General features: G+C 39.3%; 1 protein-coding gene across 1 annotated transcript in view; it reads left to right on the top strand.

Annotated features, from left to right (window-relative positions):
- Nucleotides 1-85: 85 nt before the first annotated feature.
- EFL1 (elongation factor like GTPase 1) overlaps nt 86-24,914 on the top strand; it is a 131,817-nt gene continuing 106,988 nt past the window's right edge. Inside the window, 7 exon segments of the mRNA NM_001132381.2 lie at nt 86-173; nt 985-1,094; nt 3,634-3,701; nt 10,025-10,109; nt 21,363-21,496; nt 22,211-22,348; nt 24,243-24,457. Coding sequence (NP_001125853.2) covers nt 1,004-1,094; nt 3,634-3,701; nt 10,025-10,109; nt 21,363-21,496; nt 22,211-22,348; nt 24,243-24,457 — 731 coding nt within the window. The 5' untranslated portion in view covers nt 86-173; nt 985-1,003.

Here is a 24,914-nt window from a genome sequence, read left to right as displayed (position 1 = left end):
GGCGCCGGCTTCCGGCGGCGACAGAGACGTGCGGGTGAAAGGTCGAGCGTCAGCCGGCCCCGCCCCCTAGCGCGCGGGGGGTGCCGGACCCGCAGAGCTCTCGGACTTTCAGAAGCTCTCGGTGTGGGTGCGACCCGAGAGGAGAAGCAGGGCTGGTGGGGCTGCTGCAGCCGGTGAGTGTGTGGGCTCGCGTTGGGGGCTGGAACCTCCTCGGCCAGCCTCTGGGCGGTGCCGGAGAACCCCGCTCTCTGCAGCTCTGAGGCGGGAACCCGGGCTGGGGCCGAGCGCGGGCTGGGCGCTTTGGTCCCCGGAGTGTCGCTTCCCGTCTGGGGCCGGGGCGGTCGCCTGTTTGACCCGGGATCCTCAAAGAGAACGAATCCGGGACCCTGCAGAAATGAAGGGCATGTAGTGTAGAGGTTTTTCCTTTTTATTTAGAAAGAAATGAAAGACCGGCAGTGCACCTGCTTGGATACTAAGCACGTGACCCAAAACTTTGTTCGGGCTCCGTGGGCAGGAATAAAGCTGGGTATTTGACCTCGCGCGAGGACGAGCGAGAATGTCAGAATGAGGGACTTGGGGGAAGACTGAAGAGAGAAAGGGAGCATCTTCTTCAGCATTTTCTCTTCCTCCTGCATGCAACCCTTCCTGTTCGTGGTCATTGGCCTGGAGAAGTTTACCTGAGTACTCCTCCACCGGCAGGGTTACTGGTGTCACTGTGCACCCAGTCCCCTCGAGCTGCATGATTCATCGCAGCCTTTGGATCCGGAAGGATGAGCAAACTCCTTAAGTGTAATCATGGTAGGATACTGACTTTAGTGCTCGAACTGGACTTAGGCCTCGGTGGTCTATCTCATCAAACATTCACTGGGTTCTTGGTTTAAGGGGTTTGAGGAGCCTTGCCACCTCCTAGCGTTTATTGCTATTTTTTTCTTTTGCCCCGACCTTTAGCCTCTGGGCCATTTGTAATACATATTTAATTTTTAGTCACAGGAAATAAGTAATCATGGTGCTCAACAGTTTGGATAAGATGATTCAACTCCAGAAAAACACTGCCAACATCAGGAATATTTGTGTTTTGGCTCATGTTGACCATGGTAAGAATACTTTTTAAATGGCTTATTTTGATAAATAAGGGAGGTGTGTCTCTGTTTGTCTCAGTGGAGTGAAGCTGTGGGCAGCTGAGAGTGGTGTTTGCTAAGAAGCAAGTCTTCTTTCTTTAAAAGTTTTCTGTGATGTTGGGGAAGCCCGCTTTGCTATAAAGCATTTGAAATGAACACGGTTACCTAGTGAGTAGCGTTCTTCTATATAGTATGTCATGTTGTTTTTTAAAGCAGAACTTGAATTTTTTGTTTCTGAAATGGCTTTACATATAAAATGTCTATAGTCTTGACATAATGTCCTTAGAGTCTGTGGTATGTGATCCTATTTAATTCATCAGATATTTATTAAACGTCTGTTAAGTTCAAGATATTTTGCTTAGTATGTCTGAAGGTGGAGATTTATGAGTGGGGCACCAGCCCAGAGGAGGTTTAAGGGGGAGCAGAGCAAAATGAGACAAACAAGAGAAAAAAGTAGACTCTAAGGTTGGGAGAACTAGAGGATTAGGAAGTGAGGGGTTAAGAAAAGGCCTCACAACATAATTGGTATTAGAGATGACACTTGAAGGGGGCTCAAGATGACAAATAGAGATAATCATTACAAGTGGGAATGTGTCATCAAGGGGAGAGGGAAATATATGTGGTCAAAGCCCAGTATATGGGAAAGGCAGAGATAGCTAACCCGTGGTATGTTCTTCTGACAGATACTGCTGTAACCCCATAGCGCTCCTTCATGCTAAGCCTCCTCTTGATTTCAAACCCCTTAGTAGTTTAGGTAACCACAGCAAAGTGATTGGGATGGGCATATGAAATAAAACATATTTACCATCCTGAAGGTGAAGGACTAGTTGGCGAGGTGAAGAAGCAGGCTGAGTCATATCTCATAGAGCTGCTTATGCCAGCTAGGAACTGGGATAAGAGTTGAGTGCTCCAGCTCTGGAGTTAGACAACCTAAGTTCAGATCTCCATTTTCAAGTTACATACCTTGCCTTTTTGAGCTTCAGTATACAGCATTTGTAAAACAGGATGAAAACTATACCTGCTTTATAGGCTATAGGATTAAATGTGATGATAATGAGAGGGAAGGTAAATGCTTCACCATGAAAACGATCATTAATGTCTACTATTAGGCAGTAGGGAGCCTTTGGGGGAAAACATAGAGCAGGAATGATGTAATCAAATAAAACATGAGAAAGATTAGACTGGTAGACATGCTTAGGATGGATTCAAAGTCAGAGGATAGGTGGCTGTTGTCATTGATAGAAGAGCTGAAGTGATGTGAGTATGGAAACTGAAAGACAGACAGATAGTGGATCACTTTACAAGTGAAGCCAGCTGAGAATGAGTTTTAGTACAAATCCAGTGAGTAACCCCTGCCTCCATGAGTTTTTATAATTTTACTGCTCACATTTTGAGAATGTGAAGGCTGATGAAAGGGGTTTTTTTTTTCTTTATGAATTTAATCAAGTGGAAAGTCAGTGGGGTGTAACAAATTACTTTAAATGTATTGTTTAAAATTATATTAAGCTGGTACTATCCTAAAAAACCTGGGATTCATTCATTCAACAAGTATTTTCTGAAGGTCTTCTATATGACAAGCATTGTTCTGGTCCTAGGGATACCGCTGTGAATAAAGCAAAGTTCCTGCTTGCTTGATAATTATTTTCTAGGGAGGTATATACGTGGTGTACTTAGAATAAATTCAGCTTTATTGGGTAGCAGGAAAGTGATGCTCTAGGATTATATGCTAATACATATTTACATTGCAGACAGATAGTACAGTGTTAAATATCTTCAGTTCTCCTACTCATTGGTCTCTGGTTTGAACTATACAGAGATTGCATAGCTTTGCTGAAGTTCCTAAAGTGCAATAAAGACTTGTCTTGAAGGAAAAAACCCTCCTTTGCTTACTCCAACCCAGTTGTAGTAATTATGCATACCCCTGACATTGTTTACACAGAATCACCTGTTTATATCACATAAAATTGCATAGACTTTAGTTGTATGTAGTCTGTTTAATAAAAGTAACTATAAATATATTTGAAGATTCTTTTGCTTTAAAGTAGATTCCTATGTTTAGATTTGGATACTAGGTTTCATTGGTTGTTACAGTATAGTTTATGCCCTCCACATGCTGTATTACAGACAGTAAGAGATATGGATAAAGTTCCTGAATTTCTTTGATAAGTAAGTATTTTCTTAAGACAGTTTAGCAAATTCCAGCTGAGGCATACTTGGGGAAATATGGCAAAAGAGTATGTTCTCTAAAGTTACTTGACAACTTTTCAGATGAGGTTGATTAGATCCACAGGATTGGAGATAAGATTACAGCATTATAGAGTGCTAGCGTCTGTGTCCTTCCAGAAGATATTCTGTTCAAAAGTCTAATAAATCTCTTTTGTCACCCAGCGTAGGTAAATAGAAAATCTTTACTAAACCAGTTCTTATGACCAGATTTTAAATCTATAGGTATGGTCCATGACCCCTTTTAAAAAAGATATAGAGTTGAATTGATGTTGCTATTTTATTTTAACAGGAAAAACTACTCTGGCTGACTGTCTTATATCTAGCAATGGAATCATCTCCAGCCGCCTAGCAGGCAAGGTATGTTATTATTTTATAAATACTTGTTGCATTTCAGTATTAGCTATCAACAATGTGATGAACCATTTTCTGTGTTCTTTAGTGATCCAAAAGGGTATAAAACATAGTTCTTGCATCTAAAAGCTGCCAGTCCATTTTGCAAGATAAAATTGCTGATGAGAAAAATAGTTACTTCCGTATTGCTTTGTATTGCTTAATCCTAAGTGCAAAAGTGAGTTTTTGCAGCAAGCAAATGATACACAATTGTGGAGGATTTCACAGTGAAAGAGATTCTTTGTAGGTGAATGAGTTGGGTGGTTTGAGGAGAAGGCAGAAAAGCTACCAGGTAGTGGGAAATAACACGGATAAAGGCTAATTTGTGTGTTGTGCTTTATTTGAGTGGAGCGTTTGCCTGGAGACTAGTGACAGAGAAAACACACTGGCAGGGAGAATAAGATTATAGAAGACCTTAAAAGTTAACCTAAGTATCAAAGGAAAGCTGCTTATGCCTGAGGATTGTGATGAAAATAGTGGGTTTGTTGATTTTTGTTTTTGAGACAGGATCTCACTCTGTTGCCCAGGCTAGAGTGCAGTGGTGTGATCATGCACGGCTCACTGCAACCTCGCCCTCTTGGGCTCAGGTGATCCTCCCACCTCGTCCTCTTGGGTACCTGGGACTACAGGTGCATGCCACAACACCTGGCTAATTTTTTGTAGAGACAGGGTTTTGCCATGTTCCCTAGGCTGATCTTGAACTCCTGGGCTCAAGCAATCCTCCTGCCTTGACTTCCCAAAGTGCTGGAATTACAGGCGTCAGCCACTACACCTAGCCTGAAAATAGCATTTGAGGAAATAAAATTAAAGAGATCTTTATTTGTAGCTATGAGTTGAAAGGGCTTGGAATAATTTACTTGGCAGTAGAAAAATAAAGATATATTCGTTTCCATAATGAATTTAGGATATGATCAATAGCGTTTATCAGGTGACAGAGAACAGAGAGAAGAGGAGATGGAGAAGCAAAATTGAATCCACAGGGTAGACCCAATAGACTTGAAGATCGATTTGGGAATTGATGTGTGGGTTGGGAGGGAAGCAGGCCCAAGATACTATCTAGAGGAGGCTGAAAAAAACTAGGTTGAGTGAAATAATGAAATGCTTATATTTTCCCCACTTGAGAATTTAGAGAAATTACAAAACTGAAGTAGATGAAAGGAAATAGTAAAGCATAAATTAATGAAATAGTAAACAGACATTTTATAGAAAGGATCAGTGAAGCCAGAAGTTTGTTTTTGGAAAAGATTAACCCAGCTAACAAATACAAAGAGTGAACCGTAATGTAAACTATGGATTTGAATTAATCATAATGCATCAATATTGGTTCATCAGTTTTAACAAATGTATCACACCATATACTAATACAAGATAGTTATAATAGGGGAAACTGTGTGGGTGGGAGGAGAGAGTATGTGAGAACCTTCAGTCAATTTTTCTGTAAACTTGAAGTTGCTCTAAAAATATAAAGTTATTAATTTAAACAATTACTAGCAATATAGACAATTTTTGATTGTCCCGACTAGAAAACTTTTTTGTTTTGTTTTTCATTGACATTGTTGAGGAACATTTGACACTTTTGACCTGCTAATGTTCCTAATGTGGCTCGCTGTACTTTGGACATATACAAAGCAGAGTGTATATAAATAAATATTTTTGAATGAATGACTTTAAAGAAGGGTAACACAACTGACAAAACACCAGCACGATGATCAAGAAGAAAAGAGAGGAGGCAGAAATAAGTGATACCCAGAAAGAAAAATGCTGCAGAAGTTAATAAGGTAATAATAGGATATAATGAACAACTCTGTGCCAATAAACTTAAAACTTAAAAGTGCTAAAATGGAAAAATGTCTGGAAAACATAACTTACTAAAATGGAGTCAAGAAGAAATAGGAAACTTGAATTATTCTATAGTCATTTAAGAAATTGAATTGGCTGGCAAAAATCTTTCCATAAAGAAAAGACCCAGATGGTTTAACTCTCTAGTTCTGCCAAACATTCAAAGAATAATTTCAGTCCTACTTAAACCATTTCAAAAATATAGCAGAGAAAAACCCAACAATCGGCAGTATTCTCCTAATCATATGAAGATAGTGTAACTTTGATACCAAAAGTCTGTTAAGGATAGTACAATACAGGAGAATTGCATACCAACCTTATGATTATGGATGCAAAAATTATAATCCTCATTAACAAACAGAATTCAGCATAGTATAAAAAGATGATTATTCATATCCAAATCGAGTTTATCCCAAGGAATTCAAGATTGGTTTAACATGTAATTTCACTATATTAATGGATTAAAGGAAGAAAATCATGATCACTTCAACAGATACAAAGACATGTAGTAAAATTCAACATCTATTGTGATAAAACCTCTTTGCAATGTAGTTACAGAAGAGAACTTCTGTAATCTGATGTGGGATATTTATTTATAAAAAACCTAAAATGAAGATTGAGCTTAATGATGAAGTGTTAAAACTTTTCTATTCATAGCCAGGAATAAGGCAAGAATGGCTGTCACACCCTTCTGCTCATTGTGTTACAACTTCTACTTTAGATTGTACTGGAGGTTCTAGTTGCAGTGATAAAGCTGGAAAGAAAAATAAAAAGTGTGAATCTGGGAAAGGAAGAAAACAAAAATGTAGATAAATTGCTAGGATATTAGTAACAATTGGGCAGGTTTCAGGATATGAAAACCTTTGAAAAGAAGTATACATGAGCAATAAATAGGTAATATACAGTAATTTAAAAACGTAAACCATTTAAATAGCATAATAAATGTACCTGTGCTGGGCATGGTGGCTCATGCCTGTAATCCCAGCTACTTAGGAAGCTGAGGCAGGACAATTGCATAAACCCAGGAGTTTGAGGCTGCAGAGACCTGTGACAGCAACTGCACTCCGGCCTGGTGGATAGCACAAGACGCCATCTCTTCAAAAACAACAAAAACAACAACAATAACAACAAAACCTATGAGATGTTGGAGAAAACTTAAATGGAAGGATATACCATATTTGCGTATTGGCTGACTATTTTTTAAATGACATTTAAAAAATATTGATCTGTAGATTCAGCAATTCCAGTAAAAATTCCCACAGATTTTTAAAAATTTCAACTTGATATGCTGATTTTAAAATATATACAGAAGAGCAAATAAACCAATTAACAGCCGGGACTGAAGAAGAGTAGGGTATGGAAATACATCTTACCCACTGGCAAGACTTAATGTGTTGATGTGTTGTAACCTGTGGCTGAGGCATGAAATTGACTGATGGCTCAGAATAGTAGGCTGGCATTTCGATCTGTGGGAGAAAGATGAACCTTTCAAATGTTTCTTGGGCAATTGGTTATCCCTGTGGAAAAAAAAATTGGACCTCTAGTTAACACCACACACAAATCAATTGCACAGTTAAGATATTTTTATTTAAAAGCAAAACTAAAGCTTTTAGAAAATAATATGGGCTAATATTTTGATGACCTTAAAGGAAGATTTCTTAAGACAAAAATGTGCAGACAATTTTATAAAAGGTTAATAAACTACTTAAAATTAAGAACATATTTATCAAAGATGCCAGAAAGAAATGGAAAAAACAAGCCTGGTAACTGTGAAAAATATTAATAACACACATATAATTGACAAAGGACTAATATTCAGAGACTGTAAATAACTCCTATCCAAAACAAAATAAATCTGTATTGCAACCAGTAGAAAGGTGGACAGAAGCCTTGTATAGGCAGTTCACAGAAAAGGAATGTTAAATGGCCAGTAAGAAACTTACAAAAGGATACTTAATCCCATTAATAATAGGATAAATGTAAATTTAAAACCATGAGATGCTATTTATCACCCATCTTACTTAGAAAATAAAGTCCAGCAATATCAGCTGTTGAGGTTATGGATCAAGAAAAGCACTATTCCACTGTGGATCAGTCCAACAATTTGGAAAATAATTTGGAAATATCAAGTTAGGTTGAGGATGTGCAGATTTAATAACTCAGAAATTCTACTGGTAGGGAGTGTACAAGAGACCCGCAACTGTTCATATCAGCGCAGTAATAGTTACAAAAAACTGGAATCAGTCTCCATGTCCATCAGTACCCACCAGTGAGGGTCTACATCTCATTCTCTAGACCTTGAAGTGCATTAGTACTGACAGTGGTTTCGTTTAAATAAAGATCCCATCCCTTTCCAACTCCTTAGCCCTAAGCACCAGACTAACCTCCTCCTCCTTTCTCCAGAATGATTTTCCCCTACCCTTCCTCCATTATCTACAATGGACGAATGGGTCTGGTAGATTTGTGAGGTGGAGTCCTACAGTGATAAAAATGAATGAATTACGTCAATATGGCTGAATCTCAGGAAAACAATATTGAGCAGAGAAAAAGTGACAGTATAATATATTAAGTATGATTCTTATAGAGGGCTTAAAACTTGCCACTCCACATGATATATTGCTTAGTGACACACTCATTTTTAAAAATTATAAAGAAAATAAGGAAATGATCAAGATAAAATTCAAGATAGTGGTTACCTATAAGCCAGGGGCCACAGGGTACTTCAAAAGTAACAAACATTTTTTTTTTCCTTTTGAAACGGGATGGTGCATACACAGGGGTTCATTGTGTTGTTATTTATGTATTACACATGTTTCATACCAACTCAGTGCTTAAAAACATACATTATAGAAGACTGACAAGGGACTGAGACTTTCTGAAGGAAGGACTGACTGAGAGGTTGGAGAGGTGAAGGGAAACCAGCAGTGGGATCTAAGGAGAGATGGAGGTAAATTAAGAGGTTTCAGACTCTTGGAAGAATTTCACATATGCATGTAACACACATGCACACAAAGGGTGACTGTTATGCTGCACTGGAATCAAGAAAAATGAGGATTGAGAATGATTATTGCGTTTGGCCAGAGGTCATTGATAGCTTTTAGGGCTTTGATTTTGCCAGAGCTGCGGAAATGGAAGCCTTTATGAAAATTTCAGAATTAACATGGATGAATAAATGTGGCAGTTCATATCAACAGATAATTCTCAGTGCTTTTGAATGAAAGAAAGGAGAAAATAGAAAGGTTAAGAATTTTTCAAAAGTTTGACAGTGGAGAGAATGGAGGAAGGGTAAGGGAAAATCATTCTGGAGAAAGGAGGAGGAGGTTAGTCTGGTGCTTAGGGCTAAGGAGTTGGAAAGGGATGGGATCTTTATTTAAACGAAACCACTGTCAGTACTGATGCACTGCAAGGCCTAGAAAATGAGATGTAGACACTCATTGGTGGGTATTACAGTGTTATGAAAGTCATCAACTAAATGGTCATATTACAAATATTTTCTACTGTATTCTTTTTTTAAAAAAGATGTATTCAAAATCTATTAATTTGGGAAAGGAATAAAGACTTCTCTTGCCTCTAGAGACCTCTGTTTCAGTCTCTGCTCAGAATTTGTTAAACAGCTTATAAATAGGAAAAGAATGGCTATGTTATTGATGTTTAGAAAGAATTCCCTCAAATGCTACTGTCTGTAAGTTGTTCTTGACCTGCCCCATCATTCATGGCTGATATTTGGATGAACAACACTCTGGGGAGGGTATGCAGTATTTGAATACATTTATGAGTTCCTAGTGGTAATGTTTTTCAATTTGTCATGTTCCCTTCCCCTCAATCAACTTCACTTCTCCAGACCCCCATCATCTTAAAAAAAAAAAAGAGAGAGGGCTATGCGCAGTAGCTCATGCCCGTAATGCCAGCACTTTGGGAGACTGAGGTGGGTGGATCACCTGAGGTCAGGAGCTCAAGACCAGCCTGGCCAACATGGCGAAACGCTGTCTCTACTAAAAATACAAAAATTAGCCAGGCGTGTTAGCACATGCCTGTAATCTCAGCTATTTGGGAGGCCTGAGGCAAGAGAATCACTTGAACCTGGGAAGTAGAGTTTGCAGTGAGCCGAGATTGTGCCACTGCATTCCAGCCTAGGCAACAGAATAAGACTCTGTCTCAAAAAAAAAAAAAAAAAAAAAAAAAGGCTCTATATAGTTTAAAATTTAAGTATTGGCTGGGTGTGGTGGTTCACACCTGTAATCTCAGCACTTTGGGAGGCCAAGGTGGGAGGATCACTTGAGGCTAGAAGTTCAAGACTAGTGTGGGCAACATAGCAAGACCCTGTCTCTACAAAAATAAATAAAAATAAAAAATAAAATATAAGTATTTAAAAGAAAAATCTAAATTAGCAAATTTTAATGTTACATTTTAATTCTTTGGGAAGTGAAGATGCATATGTTACATTTTTCCAGTTAAGGTACATGGACAGCAGAGAAGATGAACAGATCCGAGGGATCACTATGAAATCCAGTGCCATTTCCCTACATTATGCAACAGGTAAATCAATCTGTGTTTTAAAGAAACACAGCTTTGCATCTTTCATGTCCTCCTCTGTCTTTCTGAATTAATTGCGTGCCTCAGTTTCTTTGCTTATATTCCACATATTTTATTCTGGCCTCTCCACATGATCTGTTGTCAGAGTCAGGCTATCCAGGCTTGGATACAGATGGAAACCTCTGACTGGCTTGAGGGCAGAAGAACTGGCAATTCACACCTGCCCCCTCCAGCAGGTGATTATATGGATTCCTTCACAAGGAAAGTCAGGAGCCCTAGGACTTTAGCTGGTTCAGCCTTACTATTCTGCCTCTTGGCCTGGCCTGCATGTTAGATTTGGAGTAGATTAAAGGTAGACTGCTGTGATCAGTACCAGCTTGCTGTCCTCAAATGAGGATGCTACTTTGATAGTAACACTTCTAGGAATTTATCTGACAGAAACAGTCATGTAAGTATGTGAGATACATGTCACTGATATTCACTAAAAAGTTTGTATTCGTGAAAAAAATACCAACAACCTGAATGTCAATAGGAGAATGGTTAAATAAACTGATACATCCAAGCGGTGAAATACTGTGCAGCTTTTAAAACAAATGTTTAATATGTATGTCATTGTATAGGGAAGAATGGTATGTTAAGATACAGAAAACAAATTGCAGAGTATTTTTGTAAGATATGAATGTGTTTGGGTAATAAAAATATATTATATATTCAGATAAAGGTGTCTGGAAGGATACATACCAAACCCTTAACAGTAGCTCTCTGCAGGGGCTAGATTATGGAGAAACTTGCGCTTTTCAAAATATTTATTTTTGTAGTATTTGAAAATTTTACACAAAGTGTATATTTTTGTAATTAGAAGAAAATAATAAAGATAAATTTTATTTCCCTAATGGACTTACATGTGGTTCATCCTTCACAAGTGTCATATCTTTGGCACTGCCACCAAAAGATGTACTGTGTGGGGCATGGCTGTTGTACCAAACCAGTTTTGAAGGTCTTAGGCACATGATTTCTCCATGTTTAACGTTTAACGCTTCATTTTTTTAAATCACTTCTCACATTTTAAAGGTTATATTCTCATCCTGTGATCCAGAGAATGGGGTTAAGGGTCTATTGATTTCTTATCTCGTTTTATAGACTTCAAGAGATTTGTAGGCTGCCTTCTTCCTTACTCAGATTATTAGTCTGTTTTTATTTGAAGATTCCTCTGGTGTCAGTTTTAGTTTTTCTGCTCTATACTTTGTCGCTAGTCCCCCTCCCCTGAGTCCTTTAACCACTTTATTAAGGTTTCATTTATATACCATAAAATTCACCCATTCCAATTCACATTTGTCTTTCTGGCGTAGTATTGTAGGAGAATTTGCTATAGGACCCTGGGAATTGAATGGTCTGAACTCTATTTTATCGAGCTCTGTGACCTTGACCTTGGCTACTCACAGATCAGATTGTTTTAGGTACGCTTTCTTTTTTATTTTTTGAGACGGAGTCTTGCTCTGTCGCCCAGGCTGGAGTGCAGTGGCATGATCTCAGCTCACTGCAGCCTCTGCCTCCCAGATTCCAGCAATTCTCCTGCCTCAGCCTCCTGGGAAGTTGGGATTGCAGATGCATGCCACCGTGCCTGGCTAATTTTTGTATTTTTAGTAGAGGCGGGGTTTCACCATGTTGGCCAGGCTGGTCTTGAACTCCTGACCTCAGGCGATCCGCCCGCCTCGGCCTCCCAAAGTGCTGGGATTACAGGCGTGAGCCACCGTGCCCAGCCAGGTACGCTTTCTTGATTGCATAGACCAGAGACTTAAGCTAGCTTGGGTTGGGGTGGGATAGATTATTGAAAGCATATGTGTGAAATGATATTGGAAATAATATTCATGAAAATTGAAAGGCGTCTTATTGGAGTGATGTCTCATAAAAATTGGAGCCAGATTTTGATTCTAGATCCAAGATAGCTCTAGAGACCACATCAGTAAAAGTTTATGGATCCTTCCTCTGGAACTCCACTGTTGTCCTTGGATTTGGGTGTCTGTTTGTATTTCCACTATTATCCTGTATGTCTTTTCTCTGTCTCATAGCTTTTGCCTACTGTCATGTCTTCATCTTTGTACATTCACCTTGCCCTGACTTCTTACCCTATTATCCTGTCTGTTTTCACCTTATTTCTGTTGCCTACTGCTTTAATCTCTTGTGTTTCTGAGCACACAGGCTCAAGAGCAGGATGCAGCTCTGCATATCTTTTCATGCCAGCCCATCACAGAGGTTGCACCTATGGATTGGCTGTGCTTGGGTTGGTTAGTCACCTCCTAATCCAATCAGTGGTGATTGGAGTGGAGTTACAAAGTGTCAGACATGTTTCTTGTGAGCATGGGATGACTGCCTAGAAGGGAATTTGGCCTGAGCAGTCAGCACACTTGACAGTGCAGAGCCTTATGGAGATAGAAGTTAGGAATGTTGACTGGGGCATATCCTCTCAGAGCACCTGAGAGATGAGATATGTTTTTATCTGTATCTTAGTACTGATTCTCCAGAATGGGGTATTTCCTGCTCTGAAGGTGGGACGTCTGAAGGGGAACCTAGATGGGAGAAAAAGAGGGAAACCTGATGATTGAAGAAACTCCACAGGTGACTTTTATTTATACCATGCCTTCCCCTCCTTCTCACCCACTTTGAATGCCCTCTTATTTGAGAATCTGTGTACTAAATGCAAGTTAAGCCCTTTCTGTGGTTCTGACTCTTAATTTACCGAGCTTTCAAAATTATTTTCAAATATTTATTTGGGTTGAAATATAGGGTCTTATTCTAGTTTAAAGTAAACAGATAAATCCTGCACATTATAGAAGTGGTGTTGAAAACCATCAAGGTCATACACTATCTCAGCATCTTCCAGGAACCTAATTTTTCTTTGAGAAAATGGAAACTCTGTTATCTTTATGTTTGTGACCAAAATTTGCTACAAATCTTGGGATCATATTATTAAATCTTGTTATTTGCTTGTTTCTTACCTCTCTTTGTGTCCCACCCACAAGGATACCATACTTTTATCTTGTCATCTCAAGAGTTAGGAAGTATTCCTAACAATATACGTTCTGTAAAATATCCTATGGGGATGTAATGCCTTTGAATCCTTTAGCCTAGAATCCAGATACAGAAGAGAGAAATAGATTCACATGGGTTAAATAATTTGAAATTCATCAAAAGGAATACTGCAGTCATTTCTACTGTATAGCCATTTTTTATATCTGAGCAAATATTGCTGTTGCTGAACTTTGGAAGTTTTTATCTAATTCATCTTTTAAAATCTTTTAAATAAATTTACAAGTTTATATGCATACATACATATTATATATATTGCATATATAGTATATATGTATGTATATTTCAATTTATATATTTATTTTTATATATATTTCAAATGTTTTGTAGAGATGGGATCTTGCTATGTTGCCCAGACTGGTCTCAACCTCCTGGATGCAAGCCTTCTACCTATTTCTTAAAGTTTTGGTATTACAGTTGTGAGCCACCACACCTGGCCCAAGTTTATATTTACTATAGAAAATTTAGTGTGTGTTATAGAATATACAGTAAAACACAAAACTGAAATAAAAATCACTTTCAGTTCACCATCAGTTATTTTATATTTTCAATTTTTATATTTAATGCAAGTTGTATGTATATGCACACACTGTGAGGTAACTATCTAACTTTATTTCTCCCCCCAAATAGCTTACTTATTCTAACACCTGTCAGATGTGATTATTAAGTACAATATTATTAGTTCGTGACGTGGTGTTGACACCTCTGCATAAGTGAGGCAGTTTGAGTGATTTTTTTTTTTTCAAGAAAAGTTGGCATCAGGATTTTTGGTAAAATCTTCAAAGTATCAAAATGCTGCCAACTTATTTAAAAATTGTAAAACACCATATGGAAAACACTACAGTGGGCTTTAGCTTATGAGCTTTTTGTTAGTAACCTTAGGCATATAGTCTAGCTAATAGCCTGGTTCAGTGGTACACTTGGGATTCACCCAAGAGTCAGCCATATGCAGTGAGGATGTCCTCCAAACATGGAGACAAAGGATATAGCAGCCTTCTGCAAAGAGGTCCACATGCAAGTTGATCACTTTGTAAATACCTCTGTTAGGGTTAGTGGTTGTGGGCAGAAGGAGGATTTATGCATGTGTTGATTTCAGCTCTGTGGCTCTCTGGTTTTATACTCCAAAGATTAGACCATGGAGACACTGACTCATGCCATCTAATTACAGACAAGACCAGCATGTAGCAGAAAGTCATCTCTTACTCAGAGGCAGTAGCTTCCCTTTCCTTCTGGCTGTGTGAATGTTTACCCATGGTCCTAACTTGCCTTATTCTTTCCAGAATGAGGCTGGGAGGGAAGAGTTCCATTACCCCTCATTTGACTGAAGGGTAGATTTTGTTCTCATCAGGCAATGAATGCTTTACTTTGTGAAGCATTCAGTTGATGCCAGGCCTAAGAAACTAGGTACACGATAGTTCACTTCTGAGCTAGGTGTCTCATATGCCTGATTTTGTTTAATCTTCACAGCAACTCTGTGATGGGTATTACTCTGATTTTACACATGTGCAAAAATGGAGTTCAGAGAGGTGAAGACACTTTCCCAAGGACAGAGTAATTTCTAGCATGTGGTAGTAGTCCTAGAACCCACATTTCCAGCCTATTCACTTGGACCGTTAGTCTCTTGGAAGTCAGGCCACAACTAGTTCCTCCTGAGGCTTGATATCGCCTTTCCACTAGGGATTGCTATGGACGTCTTGTGGCCAACACTACCTACGTCCCTGTGGTCTTCAGTCACTGCCCACGATGTAAGCCACATGATCTGGCCTCTCTTATAGTCTCTTCCCCATGTTTCTCTGTGATTCTGACAGCCTCTTTCAATCTCCCATTATTCCCTTCCTTACCAAAACTTACTGTGAAAACATTCCAAGGGAAACAAACGTCGCTACATCCTCAATGTCTTTTTATTGACGTTTCCCCCATCTGCCTGGTTGTCTTCTGATGACGTTGCCTGCCTTGTACCTTTTCCAAGTGAATGCTACTTGTTCTTTCATGTTCCATGTATCTCTGGGTTAGGATATGGGATTGCCATTCTTTTTGTTCCCAGATCTGATTATAAAAGTTAATTCTTCTACCCTTGTTTTCAAACTTCTTCTTTCAGGACTCAGACCATCCAATTATTCACCTTTCCAATCATTGTCAGCTCCTGGTGATGGTTCCTGTTCGTTAGTGAATTTGGCACCCGAACTCATAATTGTTTTTTTTACCTGAATCTTCTAAGGTGGCTTTTCACCATCCCTGAGAATGGCTTCTTCAACAGCTTATCCTCTCAACAACATTGATTCTGCATTTCACCTACCTGTTGTCATGACTGCTTTCTGGATTTCAGCATCACCTTGAGCTATCCATCTTCGACCTTTCAAACTTAAAATACTTCCTTCTCTACAATCTTTGATTCTCCCAGCTCTTTCTTTCACCTGACTAATGAGGTACCCATTCTTTGACTTCATAATGTTCTCTAGTTTTTTGACTCCCAACAGCCTCTTTCTTCATTCACTTCCTGCCTCATACAGCCCAGATTTGTCATTTCACTGACAGTCTTGCCAGCGTCTTCAGTCTCTTTGGTTCTTGACCTTCTGTCATATTTTTCCCAACAAAACTTTAACCCTTGGTAAAGCTAATTCTCTACATGTTTTCATCCTTGTATTTGGGCTAGGTTCTCAAGTGGTCCTCCAGACTGCTGGCAGATTTCCCATCTCTCACTGTTAGGTCTTGCTCATTCTTCCCAATACCTATTTTAAACCTTCTGGTCTCTTTCAGCCTACCTGTCATCCCCTCCTCCACAATTTCAGCAGACATTCTTACCTTCTATTTCACAGAAAAGAGAATTCTCACCTGCTTACCACTGTATCTCAAAACATAATGGTATGGGCATTTTTTGCTTGCCTCCTGTCACTGGCAAAAACCTGTGTTCTGGACTTAATGATCTTTTCTTCAGTATCTTCCACCTCTCCCTCTGTACTGGCTTGTATCCATTAGCTTTTAAGCATGCTCAAGTCTTTCTTGTCTTTCTTGTCTTAAAAAAATACATAAATCCTTCTTTTAGCCCCACATTCGTCTGCATTTTCCCTCTTCCCCCTTCTTAGTCAAAGTTATCCTACAATTACTCTCAATTACTCTGATAATGAGACTAGCACCTTACAGTAATGACATGCATTAGCAGTGTGAAATTGGTCCTTGATCTATGACCTTCTCTCCAGGGTGATGCTAAGCATAGAGAGATTATAAGAAGTAAACATCAACCTTTTTTTTACTCCAGCGTTTCTTATTCTGGTTCTTACACCCTTCCAAGCAAAACTGCCAGTGATCAAAGGAATCAAGACAATGTGGATGTGTAATTATTAGATTTACTATCTACACAGCAGGCCTTCAAAGGTGGAGAAGTTCTCAGTGATGTCAGAGTTCAGGGTATGGCTACAGTACTGGGTGGCAGATGTGGACTGGCATCATACTGAGAAAAACCAAAAGTGGGTGAGGCAAAATGTAATCAGAAGTGGTCTGTACGTGGTCTAATTTCATGTTGGAGGAAGGTCTGGAGAGGCCTTTGGGTTGGGTTTGTGCAGCAAAAGAAAACTTAATCAGTTTGCTATTCATAGTTGTTGATAGATCATTTTTCCCTCTTTCTTTTCTAACCCATGTCACTTTTTTTTCTTTTTTTTCTAAAGATAAGAGTCTTATTCTATCACCCAGGCTGGAGTGCAGTGGTGATCATAGCTCACTGCAGCCCAGAACTCCTAGGCTCAAGCAGTCCTCCTGCCTCAGCCTCCCGAGTAGCTAAGACTACAGGCATATGCCACCTTGCCTGGCTAATTTTTTAAGTTTTTTTGTAGAGATGATGGTCTCACCATGTTGTCCAGGCTGGTCTTGGCTGAAGTAATCCTCCTGTTTTGGCCTTCCAAAGCATTTGGATTATAGGTATGAGCCACTGTGCCTGACCCCATCTCAGTTTTGACACATACTGTCAGAGTCAACCACCCTTCACCTCTCCTTGTGGCAGGCTTCTCATGAAGATAGTTACCCTGTTACCTGTGTCAGCTTTACAATTATGCTTTACAGTTCTGTCAAATAATAAGCCATATTAGTTGATTTATAACTTATAATGTTGTACATTGATTTAAAATATAAAAGGATAATAGTGATTTAAGATATAAAAGGAAACCAGGTGCAGTGGCTCACATCTGTAGTCCCAGCACTTTGGGAGACTGAGGCAGAAGGATCACTTAGGGACAGGTGTTTGAGACCTGCCACAGCAACACAGTGAGACCCCATCTCTACAAAAAATAAAAATTACCCTTGTGTGCCTGCAGTCCCTGCTACTTGGGAGGCTGAGGCAGGAGGATCGCTTGAGCCCAGGAATTTGAGGCTGCAATGAGCTATGATTGTGCCACTGCATCCAGCCTGAATGTTTCAGTGAGACCCTGTCTCTGAAAAAAAAACAAAAGCAAAAAAAAAGTGGTATTTCCTGTGGAGGGAGACTTGTGGTTACTTTATAGTTGGGGTACAATTTATGTATATAATAGTTATAAGTTCATACATAAGGAATTTAGGAACATGTCTTCAGATAACTCAGATTCTGCCTATATTTCTGTTATTTTTGTTGTCAGGCAAAATACTCTACCAATACACTGAAACATAAAGGACACTTTCAGGAGGTTCAGATCTTCATCCATAACTTCAGTTTTTCTTTTTTATTTTATGGAAAGTTTTCTCTCATCAGCTTTCTACGTATGCTTTAGTGAGCGTTTCCAGTGTTTTGGAAGTTGAACACTAAACTCCTTACATGAAGTTTTACTGAATACAGAGATGTGTTGGCAGGTCCTAGTGACAAGTGTGCACCTTCTGTGAGACAATTATCCGTGGCACTTTAAAACCATGGGCAAGGGAGCAATTCTTTTCCCATAACTCCCTATTAGCAGCAGAAATTGTCTGGAAGATATCTCCCATAATTAACTTCAGGTCTTCCAACTGTTTTTTCAGCCCCCTGAAACATAAAAAGATTGGATTGTTGCTTGACTGATTAGATCTGTGCCTTGAAATGAAGCAGTTTAGTTTGGAATGCCTGGGAAGTAAAGCAGCAGAAGTTTCTGTCCCTGAATGCTATTGCAGGGATTAATTCAACACATAGCTTTAGGACTTTGTTACAAATCAGAAAGATCATTTAGCATGCTTAAAAAATTTTGTCTCCTGAAAAGTGTTATGCATTCTCTACTTTTTAAATAATTAATACTAGCAATAACAATAATATCTAGCATGGTAAACCCCTATAACTGCTTTTATGTATTTTTTAATTTGATCACACACACACCAAAGTGGTAAATGGCAGTTTTTAAAGAGACATAATGTGGCTGAAGTCACAGCAGAAGAGCTGTGCTTGGGGACTTTTTTTCTCTAATGGATATGGGACTTCTTTCCCCAACCTTTGAAATTTAGGTTAATGTTGTTTGGAAAGGGTTAAGATGAAAAAGGCATTGAAAGAGGAATTGGGAGGCCTGGCTCAGAACTGAGCCAAGCCCTTGTCAGCTGTGTAACTGACCATGGCATTTCCTCCTTCTCACCATTAAATACATTTGAGAAACTCCAGGTTGAACAGAATTGGACAAACTTTTCTTACAGGGCTTCTCTGAACCTTTAGTATGTATGTGTGATGTGAGCTCCAAGGCTGGCTGTATTTGTCAGCTGTATTATTTGATCAGACACTTAGTTTTTAGGAAGTAGATTTTCAGGTGGAAACACTTGGTGTATCTCTAGCTTTCAGTTCCTCTCTAGATCTGAACCTGCCCTTCCTGAATGAATTTCAAAGAATCTGGAAATGGATGCGTACTTAGGGGAGCATAGATAGGTAGATCGGTATTCGTTTTTCTGAGTATTCCCTAAAAGGTCTAACTCCTATGAAAGTAAGAGCACTGTTGTATAGGAAGCCTGAAATGTCTGTACGAGTGCATTTTTAGACTCTAAAGAACTTGACTGGAGACCCAGTCTCTGAAACTTCAGTATCAGGTCCCGGTCGTATCACAAAGGATGGGAAAGCGCTTGAAGTTCTCCCACTCTAAAGTCTGGAGTTTAGCCAGATGAACAGGCAAGTGTTGTTTCCGCAGTTGCAAAGTATGAAGGAATCTAAGACGTGAGAAGTGACTGAGATGGTTAGATAGCCCTGGGTATGTTTCTGGCTTCCTTCTTTTGGGACCTTGGGTCAGTCTTTTACCTTTTGAGGGCATTAGCATGTTTTTCTATGGAATAAAGGCTTAGGCTGAGAAAATGCTGAGGGATTCTAAGAATCTCACAGCTTTAATTTTATATGATAGGACCCTAGACCACTACTAGACATGCTCCTTTTTCTCTGGTGTACTTGGTTGAGATCATGATACTTATTGAAAATGTTGGCTAAGAGAACTGGTGTGAGATCTGACAGTGAAAGGCTTGATTGAGGTCCAGTGGACCATTGCTCCAGGGCTCTGGTTATTTGACTTCTTGGATTTTCACTGGAGATCTCCATGGTCTTCCCTGGTTGGAGCCTTCTCTGGTGGTTTCAGCAGAGCACTGGTTCCGCATGAAAAGACCAGGAGGCAGCAGGGAGGAGTGGTACTGACGAAGGCAGTCTGTTGCTAACTGATGGCAGTCTTTCCCACTGAGCCTCAGTACACTTGGGAATGCTTCACCCAGTGTTTTAGGAATTCATTAGCAGTGGAATCTTGGCATGTGAGATGAAAGTTACTGCCTTCTGAGTGTAGTGGTTAGAGGTATGGTCTTTGGATTTAAGTGGATTTGAACTTCGGCTCTATCATTTTGAATTGTGTGATCTTAGTCAACCTCAGAATTGGATTCTAGCTGGATGTCCTTGAGAAAAATACTTAACTTTTCTGTGCCTTAGTTACCTGCTATATAAGATTGGGCTAATAGTTGTAACTACTACGGGGGATTGTTGTAAGTAAACATTAGATAATTATGCTTTATGTATTATGCTTAGAACAATGCCAGCCATAAATAGGCAGTCCACAGATGTTAAGCGCTGGTTGTGGTTATTGTTGTGGTGGTATTTATCATCAGTATCACCTAGGGCACAAGCGAAGTCATTAAAATTATACTGGGGGAAAATCCTTGTAACTGTCCCATAAATTGCAGGTTGAGCATCCCAAATCTGAAAATCCAAAATCGGAAGTGCTCCCAAATTCGAAACTCTTCAAATACCAACATGGCACAAAAAGGAAATGCTCATTGGAGCATTTTGGATTTCAGATAAAGGATACTCAAGCTTATAGTCATTCTTGAGCATATGCAAGTTGATAAACACTGAGTTAAGGGGAGGAGCAAAAGTAAAGTATATGTTTGAGCATTCTAATAATTATTCTGCCTTTAAAAGAGAATTATATCAAATTTATCAGTAATGGGGAATGAGTTCAGAATTCTAAAGTATTACTAATTTTCTGCATGGTATACTAAGTTATGTTTAATGATAACTCTCTATAACCTAAGATGATCGTTTTTTTTCTTGTTTGCCTGGGACTAAGGGCTTTGATGGGATGTGGGAATTTCAGTGCTAAAACCAGACAACTCAGGATGTGTCATCACCCTACTATAAATTTAATACATTTGTCTGTTGAGACTATTGAAGGAGATATTAATGGGAGAGCACATAGCTTACTGCTTGGCACATAGTAACTGCTCCTTAAGTTTTTGTAGAATTGAGTCTAAATCTTGATTGAGCAGATTCATACACTGCTCTTTGATAAATTGTAGGGAAGAACTTGGCCAACTGCTTTGTTGGCCCTTTGAACAGCTCTTACTGTCAGGCCCTTGGGCATTGATTTCTTTCAGTTTCAATTTCCTAACCTGTAAAAGGAGAATAGTAATATATCTCATAGGGATATTGTAAGGATTCAATAATATGTGATTAGCACATTAAAATGAGTATCATAGTGGCTGGCTCCCACTAAGCTCTTAAGTGGTAACTATTAGAATAATAAAGTCCGTTAACATTTTATATAGATGCCATTTGGAATCAGTAGTCCCATCAGTGGGAAAAGTTGGAATGGTAGCTCTGGATTGAGCTTTCAACTCCTTTAGCTTTGTTCAGTTTTTTCTTAGAAGCTTTCAGCTTTCTTATTCTAGAATGCCTGAGGAAGAGCATTGTATACCTGCACAACTGAAAATGTGTGTTTACAAATTGTATTTTAGGTAATGAGGAGTACCTGATTAATCTGATAGACTCTCCAGGACACGTGGACTTTTCCTCAGAAGTATCAACTGCTGTTCGCATTTGTGATGGATGCATCATTGTGGTAGATGCTGTGGAAGGAGTCTGTCCACAGGTAATGGATTGTGATGAGAAAATACTTAAATGGTTAAGGGTGATGAAAGAGGGGGAACTGACTGACTTTAGGCATTTCACTGACAATCACAACATTGGTTTTATATTTCACATTTGGTAACGTTCCAGTCTGGGATGGAGTTGAATCACCAGAGTTCTGAAGGGATCTTAGAGATGATGACTTTAATTTAACATACTTTGTTTTTGTTTTTGTTTGTTTTGAGACAGAGTCTTGCTCTGTCACCTAGGCTTTAGTGCAGTGGTGTGATCTTGGCTTACTGCAACCTCCACCTTCTGGGTTCAAGTGATTTTCATGCCTCAATCTCCAGAGTAACTGGGATTACAGGCATGTGCCACCACGCCTGGCTAATTTCTGTACTTTTAGTAGAGACGGGATTTCGCCATATTGGCCAGGCTAGTCTTGAACTCCTGGCCTCAAGCAATCCACCAGCCTCAGCCTCCCAGAGTGCTGAGATACAGGTGTGACCCACCATGCCCAGCCTTATTTATCCTTCTTAACTGTCAGTTGCATAAAGGCAGCAATGATTTCTTATGTGTAGTTCTTTGTTACTCCGCTGTATACGTAGTTTGTGAATGCCTAGTGAATACCCTTGTCTGACTGGCATAGCCTAGAGTGGTTATTAATCAAGATTTTCTAATGTGCTCTAATTATTTCAAATCATGAGTTTTACATTTTTCTTTCTGTTTTTATCAGACACAGGCAGTTCTGCGACAAGCTTGGCTTGAAAACATCCGTCCGGTTTTAGTGATTAATAAGATTGATCGCTTGATAGTGGAACTGAAATTCACCCCACAAGAGGCCTATTCTCACCTCAAGAATATTTTAGAACAGGTATTTTAATTTTTAGTATTTAAAAAATTTAGCCACGAAGAAGAGTTGTAAGGAAGTTACTGAGCTGGGTATGAGCCATTGCTACAGAAACGTGAACTTTTCCACTTCAGATTCATACATGTTGGTGTTATTCTACAAGAAAGGCAATAGAAAAAGCATGTTCTCAGTAGGCTCTTCCATCTCTTGGAATCACCCATCATATAAAGCTTGGACAATAGGCTCTCTTGTTTAAAACTGTATCTTGGTTCCAAAGTGAAGCAATATTAGGATTTTATTACCTGTCTATAGTATTTTATTACCTGTCGTTACAGGAAATTTTACCCAAGCATTCATTCATTTATTTATTCAGCAAATATTTCATAGATATATGTTGAATAAATGAATTATCAGATGTCCATTGTGCACTAGGGATTGTGAATATAAGATGGACAGGTCAGAATCCCTATTTTCAAGGAGCTCACAGTATAGTAGGGGAGACAAAGAGATATTTGGAGAACAATGAGATAAGCCCTGGGTGTGATATGACAGCATAGATAAGGGCCATCTAACCCAGACTGGGTCAAGAGGGAAGAATGAGTTAGAACTCGTAGAATGGAAACCTTGAGATGTAAGTAAAGTAGGTGTTTGCCAGGTAGGCAGGAAAAGGACATTCAAAAGAGAAGGAATACGATGGGCAAAGTCATAAAGGCAAGAAAAAGCACAGTATAGTGTTTCATTTAAGGAACTGTAAATTGTTTTATAGCTGAAGAATTAGATCATTTTCAACAGTTACAAGAAATGGGAAAAAGGATATAGGATTTAGATGTCGGTGAACCTGATATGCTATGCATGAGAGTTTGAAATGCCTTCCTCAACACAGTGGAAAGCTGTTGATGAGGGCAACTTGTGTATATTTATTTGCTAAAGGCAGGAAACAATAAAAGTAGAACAGTGAAAAAGAATGATGGATGGATATCATTCTTTGTAGAAATAGGAAGAGGTAGGCCAGGCATGCTGGCTCACACCTGTAATCCCAGCACTTTGGGAGGCCGAGGCGGGTGGATCATGAGGTCAGGAGATTGAGACCATCCTGTCGAACAAGGTGAAACCCCGTCTCTACTAAAAATACAAAAAATTAGCCGGGCGTGGTGGCAGGCGCCTGTAGTCCCAGCTACTGGGGAGGCTGAGGCAGGAGAATGGTGTGAACCCGGGAGGCAGAGCATATGGTGAGCCAAGATCACGCCACTGCACTCCAGCCTGGGCGACAGAGTGAGACTCCGCCTCTAAAAAAAAAAAAAAAAAAATTTAGGAACAGGTAAAATAACTCCTGCCCTGCATTGGGAGGAGAAAGGTCAGTGGTATTTGCAGACATAAGTGAGCTTGTAGATTGGGATGTGGGGCACTTGAAGGAAATCTGAGTAATAAGTTCCATTTTCTTTCTAAGGTAGGACATAAGATTATTGCCTATTTGGGAGTGAAAGTAGTTGAGGATTAGGAGTTGGGAAGAGGGCCTAAAGAGAGTAGTGCACATTTCAGACAACCGATGTGAGAGATGGGCAAGGCAGTGGACTGAGGTTACAAACTAGGATTGTGGGGTTGGAAATCATGAGTACTTTGTGATACTAGGCCTCAGTACTGAAAAACAAATTAAGGATATGACACACTAACATTTGCATTAATAATAATAATCACAAAATAACCTTCCAAAAGCCTTATAATTTAGTTATGCTGAGTTTAGGAAGGATGGATACATGTAAGTTATTCACTGATTGTAAATGTCACCTCCATTCGTGTGTGCTTAATGAGCCCGAACTGACTGATGATTCTAGCCCTAACACAGGTTAAACAGTGTTTCTCCTGCGGTGAGCGTGCTAAGCATCTGAATGACGCTCTGCCATTTCACCATCTCTCCTAGATTAATGCGCTCACAGGAACTCTTTTTACTTCTAAAGTCCTAGAAGAAAGAGCAGAGAGGGAGACTGAATCCCAAGTGAATCCAAATTCTGAGCAAGGAGAGCAAGTATATGACTGGAGCACTGGCTTGGAGGACACGGATGATTCTCACCTTTACTTCTCTCCAGAACAGGGAAATGTGGTGTTTACCAGTGCAATAGATGGGTGGGGCTTTGGGTAAGTCTGTTTGAATCTGATTAAATCTCTTTGCAGATTTTATATGCAGTTGATTTTTTTTAGTGAAACTTTTTATTTTGAGATAATTATAGATTCACCTATAGTTGTAAGAGATAATACAGAGAGTTCTCTGGTGCCCTTTACCCAGTAACTGCCTCCTATCCATGATAACATCTTGTAGAACTGTAGTACAATAACCAAGCAGGACTTTGCCATTTGCCGTCAATATACAGAACATTTCTGTCACCACAAGGCTCCCTCACGTTGCCCTTATATTGCCACAGCTACTTCCTTCCCACCCTCAAACCCTTTTTAACCCTTGACAACCATTTATCTTATCTCCAAATTTCTCATTTCAAGGGTGTTATAGAAATGGAACCAAAAAATATGTAATATTTTTTAGATTGACTTTTTTCACTTAGCATGATTCTCTAGAGACTTATCCAAGTTATTGCAT

This window comes from Pongo abelii, chromosome 16, assembly GCF_028885655.2.
Source record: "Pongo abelii isolate AG06213 chromosome 16, NHGRI_mPonAbe1-v2.0_pri, whole genome shotgun sequence".
NCBI lineage: Eukaryota > Metazoa > Chordata > Mammalia > Primates > Hominidae > Pongo > Pongo abelii.
Note: the sequence above shows the minus strand (reverse complement) of the source record. Positions and strands in the feature narration are given on the sequence as shown.